General features: G+C 40.7%; 1 protein-coding gene across 1 annotated transcript; it reads right to left on the bottom strand.

Moving 5' to 3' along the window:
* Positions 1 to 1,092: 1,092 nt before the first annotated feature.
* On the bottom strand, positions 1,093 to 19,572 carry LOC311050504 (organic cation/carnitine transporter 2-like; the record flags this gene model as incomplete). The annotated part of the gene is made up of 10 exons (XM_084064586.1): positions 1,093 to 1,238; positions 5,552 to 5,734; positions 5,944 to 6,158; positions 12,707 to 12,813; positions 13,577 to 13,694; positions 16,854 to 17,025; positions 17,371 to 17,525; positions 18,104 to 18,207; positions 18,639 to 18,821; positions 19,366 to 19,572. 10 exons carry the CDS (start codon positions 19,570 to 19,572, stop codon positions 1,093 to 1,095), a joined length of 1,590 nt encoding a protein of 529 aa, XP_083920712.1.
* Between the last annotated feature and the right edge of the window lie 256 nt (positions 19,573 to 19,828).

The raw sequence follows: 19,828 nt of genomic DNA, 5'->3' as shown, positions 1-19,828 counted from the left end.
ATGAATATCCAGTTGCAAAACAAGTGCAAAACAAGATCAGAAACTGTGCTAAGTGCACATTTAATGGGGATCAATAGCCAGTTTAAATCAGGAACAATTAACACTTGGAAGTGATCTAGTATAACAAGCCTACGTCATACGTCATAAATATATATTTTTAAATACATTTGTGTCTTTAAAAAGAAAATTGGCACTTAGAAGTGTTCTAGTATGCGCCATTTAAAAGACATACATCATAAATGTATTTTTAAAATAGATTTGTGTCTTGTAAAAAACATTACAAATTTTCGATCTTATTTTGAAGGCAACCAGAAACCTTATTGTTGCTAGCTCAAAAAACGGATGTCCTATTGTTGTTTACGGAACGGAGCTCTCCATCACCATGTTGAATGAGTACGGAGTAGTGTTGCCAGATTGTTTGAGAAATAAGCAACCAGGTCCATGAAAACAAGCCCAAAAGAAGCGACCTATACTCTAACCTATCTAGACATTGGCTATTTTCAAAGAAGAAATCAAAAAGTGAAAATTTAGTAATATTTTCAAATCCACAAAATCTTGTATGGGGGGTTTCTGGCACAACATATTTTCAGAAGGTTGGGTCTACAAATTTATATTAATTTGGGGGTCCTTGACATGAAAAAGTTTTAGAACCGCTGGTTGAAACAACAGGAAGCAAGCCCAAATAAGCAACTACACTTTAGAAACAAGCCCAAATAAGCAACTACACTTTAGAAACAAGCCCAAATAAGCAACTACACTTTAGAAACAAGCCCAAATACGCAACTACACTTCAGCAACAAGCCCAAAAAAACGCAACCCGCGCAACTACCAATAATTACAAGCACTTTACAGAAAAATAAGCCCAATGTGGCTTATAATAAGCGAAAATGGCAACACTGAAACACTGGTACGGATCCTACGTTGGACAAACAGAGCTAGAAGCAGCAGCAAGACACGCCTCAATGAGACATTTAGACCCTGTGGTCTGGTAGGACACCTACTGGTTGACAAGAGGTATTGCATGCAAGTCAAAGCACTGTTGATCCTCTGTTCTGACTCTGGCTGCAGACCGCCGCAGACTCTTCTAAAATGCTACTCCGCCGGACATTTCGGTGAGCGAGACATCTCCGGCGTGAGGAGGGCGTGAGGAGGGTGAGCCTCCGCTCGGCGGGGCCCGCTCTGTCCAGGCCGGCCTGACGTCGGTTGCAACGCCGATCTGCTAGCTGGGTCTGACTGAGCTGAACAGTAGACATTTTGGTGACATGAATGTTACAGATTGAAGCTTTAATTTACACTTAAAAAATGCCGTCCACATTTCGGCCATGTCATTTTAGCCAAAAATGTTCAAAAATAGCAGAGTATACAAGCTCACAACTTATGTTGCGACGCACTGTGAGCTTGTAAATATATAAAGTGTAGATCTTCTATTTCCACTATTAGTTTTTGGGGCGTTTCTGCCTTCATTGATACTGAACAGTGTAGCTGGACAGGAAACAGGGAGAGAGAGAAGGCAGGACTGCCAAGTTTCAGGAAAGCTTAGGAGTGAGACTTTAGGGAGGGAATGCTTATAATTTTGTTGCCTATTAATGCCGATTTAGAGGAATATCTCAATTTAAATGAACATTAAGACTGTTACTTGTGATGTCTTCACCCCCATGCCAGCTGCTCTCCTTGCACTGTCGGCCTCTTCGTGCTTTCTCTCTGCTTTACTCTGAATAGTGAACATGCCAGAAATATTATCAATTGCTAGAAAAATTGTTCTCCAAGTCTACATTAGGATTAGACTGTCGGATGTCTTTATTCAGTCTTACTCTTATTCTGTCATTATTGAGGTAGCCTCTCCACCCAATTATGTTTTCTTATAAAACAGTTTCCTGATATTTTATATATAGTGTTAAAGGGGTGGTGCCATGGTTTTGCACTTTTTCTGTTTTTCATGTGTCTATGAGGTTGATAGAATTTCATTAAGCCCCCTGGTGGTGTTTTTATGGTGTTTTATGTCTTCTCTGACTATTTTGAGTTTCTACCTGGAGGCTGAAACCTTGAGGGTCAAACGTGCCAATAGAAAAACAGCGCTTTAGTGACATAGTAAAAACATACCCTCCCCCTCATTATCATAACACAACAGGTGTGGGCATGAGGAGGAGGAGGGACTAGGACAGGTGGGTGGTGCTAAGGTGGTGGAGGAGGTGCTAAAGGTGAGAACCAGGTATACTTAATGAACTGGAGGTGTGTCCACATAAAAACATAATTTTAACAATTTCTGTACACTTTTGAAAAAAATCTTCCTCCTAGTGTAACCATAATACCTGTACATATATATATATATATATATATATATATATATATATATATATATATATATATATATATATATATATATATATATATATGATTATGGAAACACTTATCATAACTTTAATCCATATTTAGATCAGTTATTTAAAACATTTATTTATTGTGTAGAATTATTTATTTACTATAGACGGATTTCCGCGCGACGTCATCACAGAGCAGAATGCGCAATCTGCGCATGCTCGGGGGAAACGAATTGTTGCGCCGTTCACTCTGTTGTTATGTTCGGGAGTTAGATAGCCATAATTCTGCTATTATAGGCATAATAGGCATAATGCTGCTATTACATACAAACAGATCCAACTTCCGACAAATCATTTTTATTGAGTAAACAAGGTATTACAAACTGCATAATTTAATCTACTTTCATTAAACCCGGTGAAGATCATTTCTTTTATGAATGGACATTTGACCAGAGCTGCTGCGGGTAATGGTGCCCTCTATAGGCTTCCCCCTCCTCTGCGCGGTCATATCCTCTCATGTTTACTAACAGGAAACCTGTCTATAGTGTAGTAATATAATACAATATGTTGTTGGAGACTGCGGCTAAAAACAACAGACAAATTGTGCAATGTAATCATTTGTAACCCTTCAGATCACGCTCTCCGCGAAGACTGTTAAAATGAAGTGTATTTAGTAATTGAGCAGTAAGTTTAAATAATTACAGATTGAATATAGAAATATATTTAACAGAGATCTCTGGGCTCCCACTAACTGTCCTTATCAGCAACAAGTTGCCTCAAGTTCAGTGCATGAAGTCTGAGTTTCGCTACCATTTCCCTGGAGCCTAGATAGCCTACTATCCATATTATAATAAAAAATTATCAACAGGAGTCGCTGTTGGTCCACCATAGTTCTTCATCAGGGCGGGCAGATGGCTCCTCCCTTGCAGAATCATGGGCAGTGTGGCGTGACCTTGCTTCTCAGGGGTCCAGTCCAGAACACCTGTGGAATGTACACCCTCCCTAACAGTTTATGCATCTACTGTCTCAATGCGTCGGCCAGGAACTGGGAGTGAGTTTCTGTTATACTGGGAAATGGCATAAGTTTCGCTATGAAGCAGATATGCAGTTTTCTAAAGTTCATGTCAGACAGTGGAAAAGTACATACATTATACAAATTTTCACCCATGACCCGCCAGTCTCAGGATTAAGTGAGTTCTCAGGGTCACTGCCACTTAAAACGTACTTATCTGTTGACATGATCTTCATTCAACTTATACATGCATATAAACATATTTAGCACAATAAATCTAATTCTAAGAATATCATCCTAACAGAGCTAAAATTTCCTTCCACTTTAATGATTTCATAGGGTAGTAATGTCTTTTCTTTGGGTGTATATATGAACAGCAATGAAACAATAGTATTTAGAACACACATATACTCTTAGTCTAATACCGTCTGCTAATAACTAAAGCTTTAAAGGATATAAATTGCCATTAATGTCTCAAAACATTAGCATGCCATACAGTTGAATTATTGCAAATGAAATAAATATGATTTCAAGAAATTAATACTAAAACTAATACTGAATAGCCTAACAAAAGGCAATAATGTCTGCAGTTGCATTATTGCACACAGCCAAAATGCATTAATAATACTAGGCCTGCCATCTACACACACACACACACACACACACACACACACACACACACACACACACACACACACACACACACACACACACACACACACACACACACACACATTCAAGATGAGAACATTAACACTGGTTACAAAGTTACCACTCATTTTCAACATTGAACTATGTCTTTGATACACCTTAGAGTCTAAGGTGTATTAAATATATAGTTCAATGTTGAAAATGAGTGGTATTCCCCTTTAAGCCTGATGTACTTCGTTGACCCGAGTCCCCCGGGGTTTTTACCAGGCCCCCTCCTTTTTTCCCTCTACACCAGATCTCTTTACCTAAAATAAACGTTCTACAAGCTCACAAAACAATGCATTGTGAACTTGTAGATCTGCTTTCACCGAATGTTCGCCCCCCCAGAATAGGGAATCTAGGGTTCATGTGGTTCAGGGAGTAAGATCATGTTGAAGAATTAAGTTTAAACATTTGACCCAGACATGGCGGCTCACTGTCTTTTGTTTCCCTCAGTTGTTGTAAAAGGAAACGTTACAAACTCCCACAGACTGCAGGAGAAGAAGAAAGCATCAACGAGACATTGTGAAAACAAGACTTCTTCTGCAATACAGTGCATTCAGTTAGGAGCTGACTCAGATTCATAACATTACTGTATGTTTTTTGGAAAATGCTTTTTTAATGTTGTTTATTTTAAGGTAATTAAATGACACATTTCAACCAATACTAGTAAAATAAATGTATGTTCGAAAATATACAGAAATGTACAAAAATTACAATTTTGAAGAATTTTGTCGATATTGTAGATGGGGCACAGATGGGGTCTCATCCTTTGTAATGACGAAACATGCACACTTTATCCTGGCAAAGAAAAGGCATAGGATTAGGCTTGTGTATAAATGCAGATTACCACTAAAGTCCTATCTATCTACTTTGTCGTAGGAAAAATTGCATAACTTGCAGATTTACAAGCTTGTAGATTGGCTATTCTTGATAATATATTTCCGGCCTGAACAACATATTTATCTCCAAGATCACTGCTGGTAATTCTCCCACGAGCATACCTTTCTCTCACAGGCATCTGCTGGATAGTTTCAGGCAAATGTCGACCAAAGGTCTCTGGAAGGAAGAGAGTGGCCAGGGCAGAGAGAAGAGCCAGAGAACCCAGCAAAATATATGGTAGATACTTGTAGTATATACCTGCATATGGAGAATAGCACATTTTTGATGGGTCAGGAACGATGGGATAAGCTTCGCTGCCATCAAGTATAAATCAAACTATTCAAGAATCTATGTAGATCTTAAAAATCCTAACCGTAGACCTGTGTCATTTGATGGTTGTCTGCACCATCGGTGTGTGAATGGGTGAATGTAACGCACTTTGTAAAGCGATTTGGATAAAGGCGTTTTAGAAATATGAGACCATTTGCCAAGAACTGTGTCAAATTGGTACACTTTTCTGTGCCAGTAACTCACTTCGGAAGTATCTGTTCAGATGCAATAGTAGTTATTATTACTACTAATTGTAATAGTTATTACTCTTTGACAGAGTAGAAGTTGACATTGAAGATCTATATGGACAGAAACTTACTCAGTTGCATGACATAAGGAGCAACGATACCGCCCACTGTGGAAACCATGCAAAAGATGCCAAAAGCTGTGTTTCTGATGAATGTTGGGTACAGCTCTCCGGTGTAGGCAAAAATCGTTTGGAAACTGGTGGAAATGCACAATTTACCCAGCATCTCCAGTGCTATGGACAGGTCAGGTAGATCTAAGCAAAGAGAAGAATAGAAGAGAATAAAGTAGATGTTGTATGTGTGTATATATTTATGCATGTATGTATTTGTGTACATATGTGCATGCAAGTGCCTCACATTACTGAATGTACATTATATCCAAAATGTGCAATGATTAGCAGAATATGTACACGCACGCACGCACGCACGCACTTCCAACATTCATTAGGTTCCCTACAGTCACCTTGTGGCACCAGCTGAATGCAGTACAGCATTCCTCCTCCGAGAGCCATACAGAGCGCCACAGTCAGCCGCCTGGGAAGATACTGCAGCACCAGCCAGCTGGAGACGGACGCCGGCAACCCCACGGCTGCCGAGATGAAACAGTTGAGAAAGCGGTCGCCGTGAAGACGGGATGTGTTCAGGGACAAGCCATAGTAGCCAGTGTTTACAGTGAACCTGGGAGGGACACACACACAGCAACAGTCTCTGTCCCAGCAGTAAGTACTGATCAATGATTGACAAATGAATGGCTGATGGCTAGATGGATGGGCATATTGATAGATAGATATATGCATATATAGATAGATATATAGAATTATTAGATATATGCATGCATACACATAGGGATCATTCTGTTGCTGTCTTTTGCTTTGGTGTTCTGTACCTTTACTTATTGTTTCCGTATTGTTTCCTGTCTGCCTTGTTATCGCTTCCTGTCTTGTCTCACCAGTATGTATTTGTAATTGTTCTCCACCTGTGTCCTGTTGTGCCCCAGCCAATCCCAGTGTTGATTGTAGCTTGTGTTCACCTGTGTCCAGTTAACCCTGTGTCTATTTATATTCCCCTGTTTGTTCAGTTCCTTGTCAGGTCCTTGTTTATTGTCAAGTGAGTTATGTACTGTGTGTTGGCTACAAGCCTTTCTGTATTTGAGCCTGTCGTGTCCTACTGTTACTCATCTTTTACCCATCTTTCACCGCAGGCTGAAAACCCACCTCTTCAGGAAACACTACCCTTCATCTTTGCCTGGCCTGCTTGTTGTTAACTAGTTGTACGAACGCTTGTTTTATTGTTGTGTTGTTTTATTGGATCTTGTTTAGTCGATACAATTATTTGTTTTAGCTCCTGCTCATTTGATTTAGCTATTTTGTCTCATCTGTTTAAGGAAATAGGTAGCTGATATATTGCACTCTTACCTTAGCGCTAGGTATACTCTTGGTTGCTTGTTTTTGCAGAAAATGCACTTAAGACTTCTGGTGATTAGTAGTTTTCGTTCCATACCTATGTTGAATGCACTTATTGTAAGTCGCTTTAGATAAAAGCGTCTGCTAAATGACTGTAATGTACTCAGTTTAATGCATGTAGTTACTTCTTTACACCACTTGGTGTCACTGTAGGTGGCAGGGCCGGTGGAGGGCTGATTGGCGCTCTAGGCGAGATTCCTTTGATGCGCCCCCGCACGTGCGCAATATGTTTCAAATTAGGCATTTATTAAAAAGACAGACATAAGATTGTAATTCCTACTATCATTGCAAGCAGAACGCTATTAGCCTATATAATGTTTTAATTTGTGAACAATTTTGTCGGGTGGAGGGGGGGGGGGGGGGGGGCGTAGAAACCGGCTCTCTCTGTCTCTCCGACTCTGCATTCCCTTCTCTCTTCCAGTCTGTAGATTTACAGTGGGGGGGGGGGGGGAGTTGTACAGTATTTATAACTGTACTGTATATACTAACTAAAAGTTTTCGATACACACACACACACACACACACACACACACACACACACACACACACACACACACACACACACACACACACACACACACACACACACACACACACACACACACACACACACACACACACACACACACACACACACACACACACTACTACAGCCTACACATTACAAGTGGCACTGTCCATGGTCCTGAAACAGCCTAGGTAGCCAAGCGACAGCATTGTAATTGTACACAGAAAGGGACACAAAACGAACCAGCAATAATTATCCAAAACAGAGTACCAACCACTCTGAACAATAATTAAAATAACTGGTTCTAACATTAACAGTCATGACAAGCACGCACAGGCCGGCCGACTGCCAACATCTATTATTATATTAACCAACAAGTCTATAGCTCCTCAAACGAAATAAAAAAAAGTCCAATCTCGACCACTTTCTCATGTGTTCTCATTAAACACACTAACACATCTGCAGCAGTCAGAAACTCAACAACCACAGCAAATAATAAAGCTATAAATGGGCCTTACCTTTCAGAAATGAACACGGCGGGCCTTCATGGAAGCAAAGCTCCTAATTGCATCCTCAATGTCAATCTTCTGTGCCAATTTGTGCTCTATGGAGATCGTTGCCAGTCCATTAAGTCTGTCTTGCTTCATTGTACTACGGAGGTAGTTTTTTATTATTTTTTAATTTTGAGAAGCTTCGTTCTCCAGTAGCAAAGGACACAGGGAGGGTGAGAAGCACTCTTAATGCTATGAAGGCATTGGGGAAAGATGATTCCGTCCCACTGTCACAAATGTACTTGAGTGCATCTAATGGTTTAGTTCCAGCTGTGAGACGTCTACTCAGACCAGTTAACTCTGCGAAAAGTTCGACCCCATCAATATCTCTGGATGCGTTGTGTGTCAGGGCTTTTTCCAGTGACTTGCATTCTAGGATAACGTCATTTCTGTTTTTCTCCTTGATGGATACAATGTCATACAGCAACCCAAACTTGCTGGTGATATTTATCTCAGTTAAAATATCATACCACGCTATGATAGAACACATGAATGGGTAGGTTTTGATCTTAGCTGCAACCTCTGGCTTCACATCTTGTTTTAGCTCCACACACGCCAGTTAGACTTTCATCTTCTGCTAATGACAGCAGTGCATCATATATATCCCCTAAGTGGTGTCTGATGGGTTTAAGCGCTTCTATCCGATTTTCCCATCTCGTGGTACTTAAAGGTTTGACTGTGAGGCCATGCTCACCTATGTGCTGTTTGAACTTGTCCAAGCGAGAGGTAGAAGCAGAGAAGAGATTATAGACCTCCTGGATTGTTGTGAAGAAGTCCACTGCCCGCAGACAACATGAGGCTGCATCATTAACCACCAAATTCAGAGAGTGGGCACAGCACGGCACATAAAACGCTCTCGGGTTTATGTCCAGCACTCGCTTTTGCACACCGATATGTTTACCTCGCATGTTTGAACCATTGTCGTAGCCTTGACCTCTCATATTCATAATGTCAATATCCAGCTGCTTGAGTTTCTTAACAAGAACATCAGTCAACCTGTACAGGTATTGTACTACCTATAGTGGTCTTCTTCTTTTTCTCACTACCTATAGTGCTATAGCTTTGTCCAGGCTGATATTGTCTGTTGAAGATCATAAACTCTTGCCTTCTGTCATGAATAAGCCCCTGTTTCACTAACACTAAGATCACTCGTTCACAAACCATTTACCAATGAAGAAATTGTACATCTCCTCAGAACCAAAACTACTGAAAGTAGCCGATCTACAAGCTCACAAACCATTAAAAGTTGTGAGATTGTAGATCGGCTATTTTCACAATGAAGTATGTTATACATTGAAAAAACATACTCTCGTTGCTATCTGAATAGTTGTGAGATTGTAGATCAGCTATTTTCACGATGAAGTATGTCATACATTGAAAAAACACACTCTCAAATAAGCATTTCATGTTATCTTTAACAATTGCAGATGTATTCATTGATACAGTCATGTTGTGTGAAATGCAACTTAAATGAAGTCTGCACCAAGTGAGGCTTGAACTGGCAACCTTGAGGTTGTGAGACATACACTTAACCGGGAAGCTATTGGACCAACAGACGTGAAACCCTGAAAAAAGAGGTCACACTGATGATAGAGTTTCACGCAGATAGCTGAAAAATCCTGGGTTTAAGTGTTTTTCAAACTGCTCAAGATTGCGGACAATCTAAGGGTGGTGCTTACTGGTCAACGTGATAGATGTGTTCCTCATTAGTCAAGGCACATGTGTAAGCAGGTCTAATGGCTGTCGGCCAAACGAGGCATGACTTTTGCCTGTTTAAAGTTTGCATTTAAAAAGAATTGCTATAGCGCCCCCGTTTGACCAATTGGAGTAAGATTGGTTTTAGTGATATTTGGAATGACCCTTTACATTTCTGTAAAGTTTCAAAGAAATGTGAGTCTGCATGTATATGTTAGGGGCAGATGAATAATTGTCATAAAACTGCAATATTCATTGGCTCATTAAAGCTTCATTTTTTCACTTATGGAAAATCCGCTGCATCGTTGAGTCGGCATAGGTCCAAAGTTCATGTGTAAATGTGTTTCATGCAGATTACTCAAAAATCCCAGGAGGAGATAGGTTTTAACTGCTTTTTACTGCTTTTCATATAATTCGAAATGGTGGGAGATCTAAAGGTCAGAGGTCAAAAGTCAAACAGTGAAAGTTGTTAGGCATGAGGAGACGCATGTGTGCATCGAAGTTTCATGGCTGTAGGTCAAACAGGGCATGAGTTGTACCTGTTCAAAGTTGGCATTTTCAAATGAGTGCTATAGCGCCACCTTTTGACGAAAGATTGTGAGATTTATTTTTTGATCGTTTTTCATGACCATCTATCATATGGCCGAGTTTCATAAAAAGCGACTGCACGGTTCAGCCAGAACTGGCAAAAACGGCAGAAGAAGAAGAAGAAGAAGAAGAAATGGAATAATGCCAATAACAAAACGGGTCCATGCTGGAAGCCTGGCCCCGTAATAATGCCAATAACAAAACGGGTCCATGCTGGAAGCCTGGCCCCGTAATAACTGGTTCTAACATTAACAGTCATGACAAGCACGCACGGGCCGGCCGACTGCCCACATCTATTATTATATTAACCAACTAGTCTATAGCTTCTCAAACAAAATAAAAAAAGTCCAATCTCCAAAAGTCCAAAAAGTCCAATGCATTGGCAGCCAGTTTGCACTGATGTTGGGCATCAATGGTGTTTTGTGAGGCCAATCTTTTGTCCAACTCTTTACATTTCAGAAAACTGTCTATATGCTCTGTTGATTTTTCTAGTAGTAAAAAAAAAAAAGGGCTAGTTGCCACAAGCCCTTGCAGCACTTCCTGCCATTTCCACTGTGGGCAGTGTCAACAAAGTGCTGTCAAAGTGTGTAGTTCTTTGACTAGTGCTATTTGTACAAGTGAGGACAGAGGAATGTACTCAACATGAAAACATTATGCACATACAATATAAAATATTAATATTATCCATATTATCCAGAAATATGAAAACATTACTAGTAAACATTGACAAAATGAAAACACCATTACATTATTATGAATAGCATTAACCACATGAACCCCAGCATGGGGGGGAACATAAGCCAAAACTAGCCGATCTACAAGCTCACAAAGCGTCGCAGCAACGAGTAAAAGTACTGTTGTATCTGACCATAAGGGAACCGGCAGAAATAATAATCCAGGGGGCACGGTGGCGCAGTCGGTAGCGCTGTCGCCTCACAGCTAGAAGGTCCTGGGTTCGATTCCCGCCAGGGACGCTGTGGGCGCTGGGGGCGTGTTCTCTCCTCCACGTCATCGGCGCCCATACCGTAGGTGGGGTTGGTGAAAGGGCCTACTCTGTGTGGAGTTTGCATGTTCTCCCCGTGTCTCCTAGGGTAGTTAATACCCTCACAAAAACATGTAGTAATCCTGGTCACTATACTGCCTCCCCCTGGTCAGCCGGGGCGCCTGATGGAGGAGAAGGGAACTGGTATTGAAGGAGGCATGAGCTTCAGCTTGGGCTCTCCCTAGGCTGGCAGAGGGTAGGTAGTGCCCAGGATTACATAGGCAATTGGCACTGGGTGAAAAAATGTGGGTTACAAACTCGTGGGATAAAAATTATAAAAAAAAAAAAAAAGAAATAATAATCCATATCCAGGGAGGAAATAAGCCACCCTCAGAGTCCGAGTTTTCCTTTCTTAAACAATTCACTTTATTGTCAGAGTTCTTTAGCAATCCATACATTCAAGTCAAATCAACATATAGCGCATCTTAGTCCATAGAATCTATGTTATTCTGTTGGACGTGGCATCTGCATGTGTTCAGATCACAGAGCCCCTTTCGCTTCGAATACAAGCCATTATACCAAAACATTTATTACAGATAACACTACCTTCTTTCTGTAACAGTCAATCACAAACAAGCTCTGTCGAAACAATAGGCTTGGGCCAGCCCCTTCTCATGCAATGAATTAACGGTCTGCCTCTAACACATGAAATCTTTCTTTATCCCTATCTATAAAACCGTACTTTCCCATATGCTCACAATATGACATTATTATACAACATTTTATTAGCTTCGAAATACGTCTAAACAGTGACATGTCCAACATTGTATGAATGATCTAGATATTTAAAGTTACTTAAAAGAAACACGCTCTTCTCCTGCTGTTGGAGCTCAGCCCCTCCCCTCTGGAGAGAGCTTCAAAATCCCTTTATCAATAATGTCGTCATTAACCTCGGACTTAGACACAGAATGATCATATTATCCCACTAAAGGGTTTTCCCTCGGCTCTATTTTACTAAAACTTAGTCCTATCTATCTGTGAATTTAGAAGAGCCTAGTAAGCATTTTATAATTACAGCTGCTCCTTGAGGGAGCAGCTGTAATTATAAAATGTCCTAGTGTCAACAGGCACTCTTGCATAATATTAGAATGCGCTCTCTGGGAACAAAGAGCTCGGCCGGGTGTGGTGTTTTAGATTCACACCTATGACAATAGACAGGATACTTGGAAGTGTTATCTTGACCAATTCACTGCAGCTGGCAGTCACCGCTAGAATCTTCCCAAATAGCTTAGTGACTTTTTGGTCTCCTCATGTTATGAGACACTTTAACGGTTTGTGTTTATAATGTATTATTATCATAGTAATTTCATATTTTACTGTTTCAGTCTTGAATACTTGTACTAGTGATAAGGTGAGTGCAAAACAACCTGGATACTCACCACACTAGGAAGAGTATGAGTGTTGCGTTTCTGGTTTTGGTGAACCTTAGCATGTCTAGAATGCTGTGGCGCTCCTCTGAGTCGGATTTGTCCATTGCCATGTCTCTCTGCAGCAGTGGTGGAAAAAGTACTCAAAAATGTTTTGCTTAAGTAAAAGTATCAATACTGCAATGTAGAAATACTCTGTTAAAAGTAAAAGTCCGGAATTCTAAATTTACTTGAGTAAAAGTACAACAGTATTGGCATCAAAATGTACTTAAAGTATACCAAAAGTAAAAATACTCATTATGCAGAGTGTCCCATTTCAAGTTTTCAAAATGTATACAAATCTTTTGAAAATAGCAGATCTACAAGCTGCGATGCGTTGTGAGCTTGTATAATGGCTATTTTCAAATAGCCGAATATGGCGATTAAGTGGTTAATGTTTAGTAATTAAAATCTAAATGTAAAAAGTAACTAGTAACTAAAGTTTTCAAATGATTGTAGTGGAGTAAAAGTATTTTCCTCTGAGATGTTGTGGAGTAGAAGTAGAAGTAGAGTAGAAGTAGTGGAGTAGAAGAGCCCTAATAGTGTGTATATTAGTCTTCATGCCTTGCACTCCAAAACGTCAGTGCACAATGATTTTTTAAGTGTTTTTGGTGACACCTCTGGTAGTTATGTGGCCATTACAGCATCTGTTAGAAATGTGATTCCCAGTGTTGGGGCCAAAACATTGGGATTATAAATAGTATTTTATAGTGTTTAGGGAAGTGTTCACACAACACATGTATGTGGAATGATTATTGTGAAGAATATGCAAGTGAAGAATGATATATATTAGGAATAAATGTAATTGAAAAAGTTAAACAGTATGACTTAAAGTCAACTTACATCAAGGATGACCAGCGGAGCCTCTACGTTGTTCTTCTTAGCAGCTTCTCTCAGTATGGCCTCAGCCTCCTCTATCCTTCCCTGGGAGATCAGCCACCGAGGAGACTCTGGGATGAACCTGCAGGTAGGAGAGAGAAGGTCCACTCTTTGGTTATGGAACACAATTCAATTCAATTCAATTTTATTAAAGTGTCAAATCACGACAAGTTGTCTCAAGACACTTTACATGTAGAGAAAAGAGACCCGACATCCCACCCTGAGCAAGCAATTTTGCGACAGTGGCAACGAAAAACTCCCTCTTAACTGGAAGAAACGTCAGGCAGACCCTAGGCTCTAGGGTGGCGGCCTTCTGCCTCGACCGTGTCGGGGGAAAGAAGAGAGAGAGAGGGCGAGACAGAGGAGAGACAGAAAGAGATACAGTGCAAGTAGTAACAATAACAATAGTAGCACATATAATAGTGTAGGATAGTATATGATAATATAATATAGGACAGCAATAATGTGTATGCAGTATATAATGGTATAATATAAGAATGTTAAGATAATATACAGTATAGTGTAGTGGTATAGTGTAGTGTAGTAGAAATCCACGGTCGTGCTCCATGGAGAGGCCCGGTCCGCAGTCACAGTCTTGAGCCGCAGCTGGGGGTCCGTAGTGACAGTCCATGGACCTGCGACAAGGAGGAATGATGTCACTTTACCATTCATGTGTATTGGGCTTTTAGTTTCGGATATCCGTAACTGCATTTTGGATATCTAAAACCAACATTCTGGATATCTGCAATAGAATTCTTACTAGGAGGATCTACTCTTTCAGATATCTACAATGCAGTTCTTACTAGGACAAACTACCATTTTAGATATCCGAAATTAAAAAATAATTTCAGACCTCCATTTCAGACCTCCGTAATTACATCTAGTATAATATAAATACATATATATTGAACTGTATTTTTCCTAGCACAATTGCAGTTGTGGATATCCATAATTCGATTAGTACTAGTCATAATATGAATTGTGGTTATATTTAATTACATTTTGGATATACTAAATGTAATTACGGAGGTTTGGAATGATTTTTTAATTTCGGATATCTAAAATGGTAGTTTGTCCTAGTAAGAACTGCATTGTAGATATCTGAAAGAGTAGATCCTCCTAGTAAGAATTCTATAGCAGATATCCAGAATGTTGGTTTTAGATATCCAGAATGCATTTACGGATATCCGAAACTAAAAGCCCAATACACACGAATGGGAAAAGTGACGTCATTCCTCCTAGGAAGAATGACGTTTCGGATATCTCAAATGACAGTTCCTCCTAGGAGGAATGTCATTATGGATATCCGAAACATTAGTTTTGACCAGGAAGAACTGAATTATAGATATCTACTATACACATCCAGTCTAGCGATTAAATGTTAAAACAGCTTGCCATACCCCTGTTCCCTGTTGCACGGGAGCAGAGGCTAGGCTAAAGTGAGCACCACTAGCTATGGTTTCCTCTAGCCGCCAGACAGAGCCTCTCCTCCTGCGCTGCAAACACACAACACTTGTTACATACACCCGAACATTCAATAAAGTCGTCGGAGATGTAATTATGCATGAGACATACAGTACAGGAGCGAGGATGAGAGCGAGACGCGAACAGTTTCCTTACCACCGGTCTGAGCAGCCCCGCCCTGTAGGGCGGTGCTTCTTTCGCTCTACATTAGAAGAGTTGGGGAAGAGTCAGATCAGCTCACACCCCCCCTACTTTTGACCCAGTGCCTTCTCCATGCCCCCCCGCTAACACTTTAGATAATTTCACGCCAATAACCTTGTCCTCCCTCACTGACATAATTACGCACCTCCGACCCACAAACTGCCCTTCAGACTGCATACTTTCCCGGCTCCTAAAGGAGGTCTCCGGTACTGTTGGCCCAAGCATCCTCACCCTAATTAATAGCTGCCTCACCTCTGGATGTGTCCCAGCTGCCTTTAAGCACGCAGTTGTAAACCCGTTAATCAAAAAGAAAAATCTCGATCCATCAATCCTGTCAAATTTTAGGCCAATTTCTCAGTTACCGTTTCTATCAAAGGTTCTGGAAAAAGCAGTATACTCACAATTACAGTCATTCCTACTCACCCATAACCTACACGAAAAATTTCAATCAGGCTTCAAACGAGGCTACAGCACGGAGACAGCTCTCCTCAAAGTTTTTAATGATTTGATTTTAACAGTCGGCAATGGTAACCCTGCCATCCTTGCGCTCCTCGACTTATCTGCTGCATTCGACACAATAGACCACCAAATTCTGTTATACAGGCTCCAACATCGGTATCACTGGCCTAGCCCTAACCTGGTTTGAATCATACCTTGCTAATAGAACCTTCTCTGTTCATTTGGGGGATTTCTCCTCGCCTAGCGCCCCCCTTACATGTGGGGTCCCCCAAGGCTCCATCCTAGGCCCACTCCTGTTCCTGTTATACATGTTGCCTCTAGGGTCCATATTTGACAAACACAATATATCATTCCACTCCTATGCCGATGATACCCAAATCTACCTACCCATACAAAATAATTCTGCCAACTCTTTGCAGTCATTACTCGCATGTCTACATGACATTAAATCATGGATGAACAATAACTTTCTCACTCTTAACGAAAATAAAACCGAAATTATAATATTTGGCCACATCCCACCCTGCAATATCCCGGACACCGTCACCCCTCTTATCCGCCCATCTGCCAAAAATCTTGGTGTAACTCGTCGGAGATACACCAAGTAAGTAAATAAAATAAAATAAATGAAAAGTAAGTGAATGAAACACGGCCCCTCACACATTAGAAGGACAATCAGTCACCAGAACCAAGGACCGGTGTTTTCAATGAATCCATCATGGTTAAAATGGAGTAACAATGGGTTTGTATAGGAAGGGGGCGTGTCAGATAGAACGAATATCAAATATCTAAACACTGAATCAAGCAACTTCTGGGGTACTCACCAAAAGCTGAACAGACGTAAAAACGACCCCAAAAAGATTAAGTGAAATATCCGTTTAAGGATTCAGTACCTGTTCCTTTTCTCCTATAAAATGAAATAAAAAGATATAAAATGAATAAATAAATAAAAGAAAAACCCTTTAGAATTTGAATTCATAAAAGAATGAAAGAAACTATTAGCATCTATACTACAGTGAGCTGTCACAGGTAATAGTGATAATAGAAGTCCCCAATATTATGAGTAAAAAAAAACTGTCTCAGTAGTGATGGTTCTTCTACAATGACTGCAACTCACCACCAGAGGGGTGCGTAGACCAGGCCAGGTAGACATAAAGCCAGCAGAAGAGACCTCCAGTCCCTTATGAAATGAGCAAAGAGAGGCAGCATCATGTAGCCAGAAGTAAAGAACAGATTCATTCCCAGAGACAAAAACAGGACACGTACGTTTCCTGTCAAGATCTCAGTACCTGGAGGGAAGCAGAGGGAGAGAAATACACCAAAATAAAACACGTTTATCGGCTGGAGCTCCTCCGTTCCACAGATTTCCATAAATCTACAGACACTATATTTTGCAATAATATCGATACGCACAGTATGTCTAATGTATCATTTCATTGCATTCCTAATGCTGGAGTCGCAGGCCGAAAATAGTAGATCTACAAGCTACCATGCCGTGTTGTGAGCTTGTTGATCAGTTATTTTCAGCCATGACTCCGTCGCACAACAAAGTATAAATCAGGCTTAAATAGTAGGCTACATGCTACTGTACATTCAGCACATTCCCATCCATTCTCAACATCTGTGTTTCATACCTATTACAAAAGCAGCAATATGGTTGGAGTACTGGCCCAAAGCAACGATGAAGAAGAGGATAGAGAACACCGTCCACGAGGGAGAGAAGATTTGGACAAAGGTAAAAAACATCTGGACTGCCATGGTTGCAAACATAACAGGCTTTCTTCCAAACCTTTAAAAAAAAAGACACAAAATTAGCCAAAATGTGTTTTGTTTCTCTTTCCTTTGCAAATTACAATTTACATGTTAGCAGTGGTGGAAAAAGTCCACTCAAATGTTTTACTTAAGTAAAAGTAGCAATACCACAATAAAAAAAATACTCTGTTACAAGTAAAGCCTGTGTTAAAAATGTTACTTGAGTAAAAGTACAAAAGTATTGGCATATCTTCTTTTTAATAGGTCAGCCATACACATCTGGACACAGGGAAACTGTTAGTTATTATTGGTGGATTATAAACCAGATAGACCAACGATAACACAGGATAACTGATCACCCTGAAGGTCAAAGGGTGCAGTCACAATCCCATAACTTTCTATTTGTGTCATATGATGACCATGTCAGTACACATAGGTCAGTAACGGTGTACATTTACTACATCTCAAGGACAAATATTTTACTTTTAACTCCACTGCAACTCTTGGAAGGCTGTGAAGTACTCATTAATTCAGGCCATTTCCCCACAAGCCTGAGGAGACGGAGTGTCATGGGTCATATTAATATTAAATAATCATGCCATGGGTTTCAAATACTTGTCTGAGATCTGTCCAGAGAAGAATGATCCACACAGAACTCCCAGGAAGAACACTGAGGAGGTGAACGGTTGCTTCCACTGGTTGCTGCATACCAGGTCAAACTGCAGGTTGAGAATTTACAGTAAAGAAAGATTGACACATCCGGGTGCACCTTTGGTTAAAATAAAATTGTATTCACTAAAGTTATGGATTGTGCAGCGTTAACTTGAAAGTGTAAACACATGCACGCACGCCAGTGGTGGAAAGTAACTAAGTACATTTACTAATTCCACTCTCCTACATCTCAGAGGCAAATATTGTACTTTTACTCCACTACAATTATTTGAAAACTTTAGTTACTAGTTACTTTGTAGATTTTGATTATTATTACAAAACATACATTAACTACTTCAGCCCTAGTATATACATTTCGGCCATTTGAAAATAGCCGAGCTATTTGCGCACGCACGCACGCACGCACACACGCATGCACGCACGCACGCACGCACGCACGCACGCACGCACGCACGCACGCACGCACGCACGCACTGACCTCCGTGACGATGGTGGACTGGTAGATGTCTTGGCTGTAGCTCCATCCGTCCACACAGCTCTCCTGTCTCAGTTCAGTGAGGTTCACGTCCCGACCGGGGATGTAGCCCAGAGCAGACAGGTTCCTGACCTCGTCCAGTCTGTACCGGTGGCATCGGCTCTGCTCCTCCTGTCCGTTCACCACCTTGTCAAACATAATAACCTCTATTACAGTGCAATAAGCCGTATGTATGGTATATATGGTAACTAGGGATGCACCTATGGAAATCCTGGGCACCTACCGATACCGATGTTTATAATTAACAATTTGACCGATAACAGATAGCCGATACCGATGTATATTAACGTATGGAAACATGTCGTAAAGCATTGGTTCTCAAATTAGTTAATACAGCGTTACAATCATTTTAACCCCTTTATCCATATTTTATACTTTGGCTTTTCAAATATAGCAGATCTACAAGCTCATATCGTTCATAGCCGCACTATCAGCTTGTAGATCTGCATTTCTTTTTTCATCGTGAAAATTTGTGCAAATCTATGAATATATATATTTTTAAAGCGAACATTTGTAACTCAAATCTTTTCTTTTGGGGTTCCTGGAACAAAATATTTTGAGATGGGGGTCCGCAGCCAAATACAATACATATCCTTTTGGGGGTCCTTGACATGTTTGACGTTTGAGAACCACTGTCGTAAAGAACAATACACTGGCGTCAGGTGCTCACCTCTACAGGGATGATGGCCTTGCGCCACTCTGCAGTTAGGTTGACATCTGGAACCAGGCAGTGGTGGCGGGGGGTGTCAGCCAGGAAGATGACAGAGAACGAACTGAAGCCATTGGGAATGGTGCTGGCACAGAGCAGGAAGAACAAGGTCTGCTGGAAGCGTCCCCACTGTCCAAGGAAGGCTGTGGTCTCCTCGTAGTCCTTCATGGCCAAAGACCCAAGAGTCAAGATTCCAACATCTCCTCTTCCTGCTGACATTAAATACCTTATCACCAGTCAGGTCATGTGTCAGTCCAATGGTTAACAATGGTCAATGTTCAACCATTGACCATTGTTAACCTGCGGGCCACATTAAGTGAAGGATGGGGGCTGCATGTGGCTCATGGGCCGCCAGTTGCCCTGCCCATGATGCTCTAAAACCACAATCCACTAGTTATTATTATTTGGTCTAAATTAAACTCTT

Source organism: Gymnoscopelus microlampas, assembly GCF_963454915.1.
Source record: "Gymnoscopelus microlampas genome assembly, chromosome: 8".
Taxonomy (NCBI): Eukaryota; Metazoa; Chordata; class Actinopteri; order Myctophiformes; family Myctophidae; genus Gymnoscopelus; species Gymnoscopelus microlampas.
This window is presented reverse-complemented; position numbering and strand designations above follow the sequence as displayed.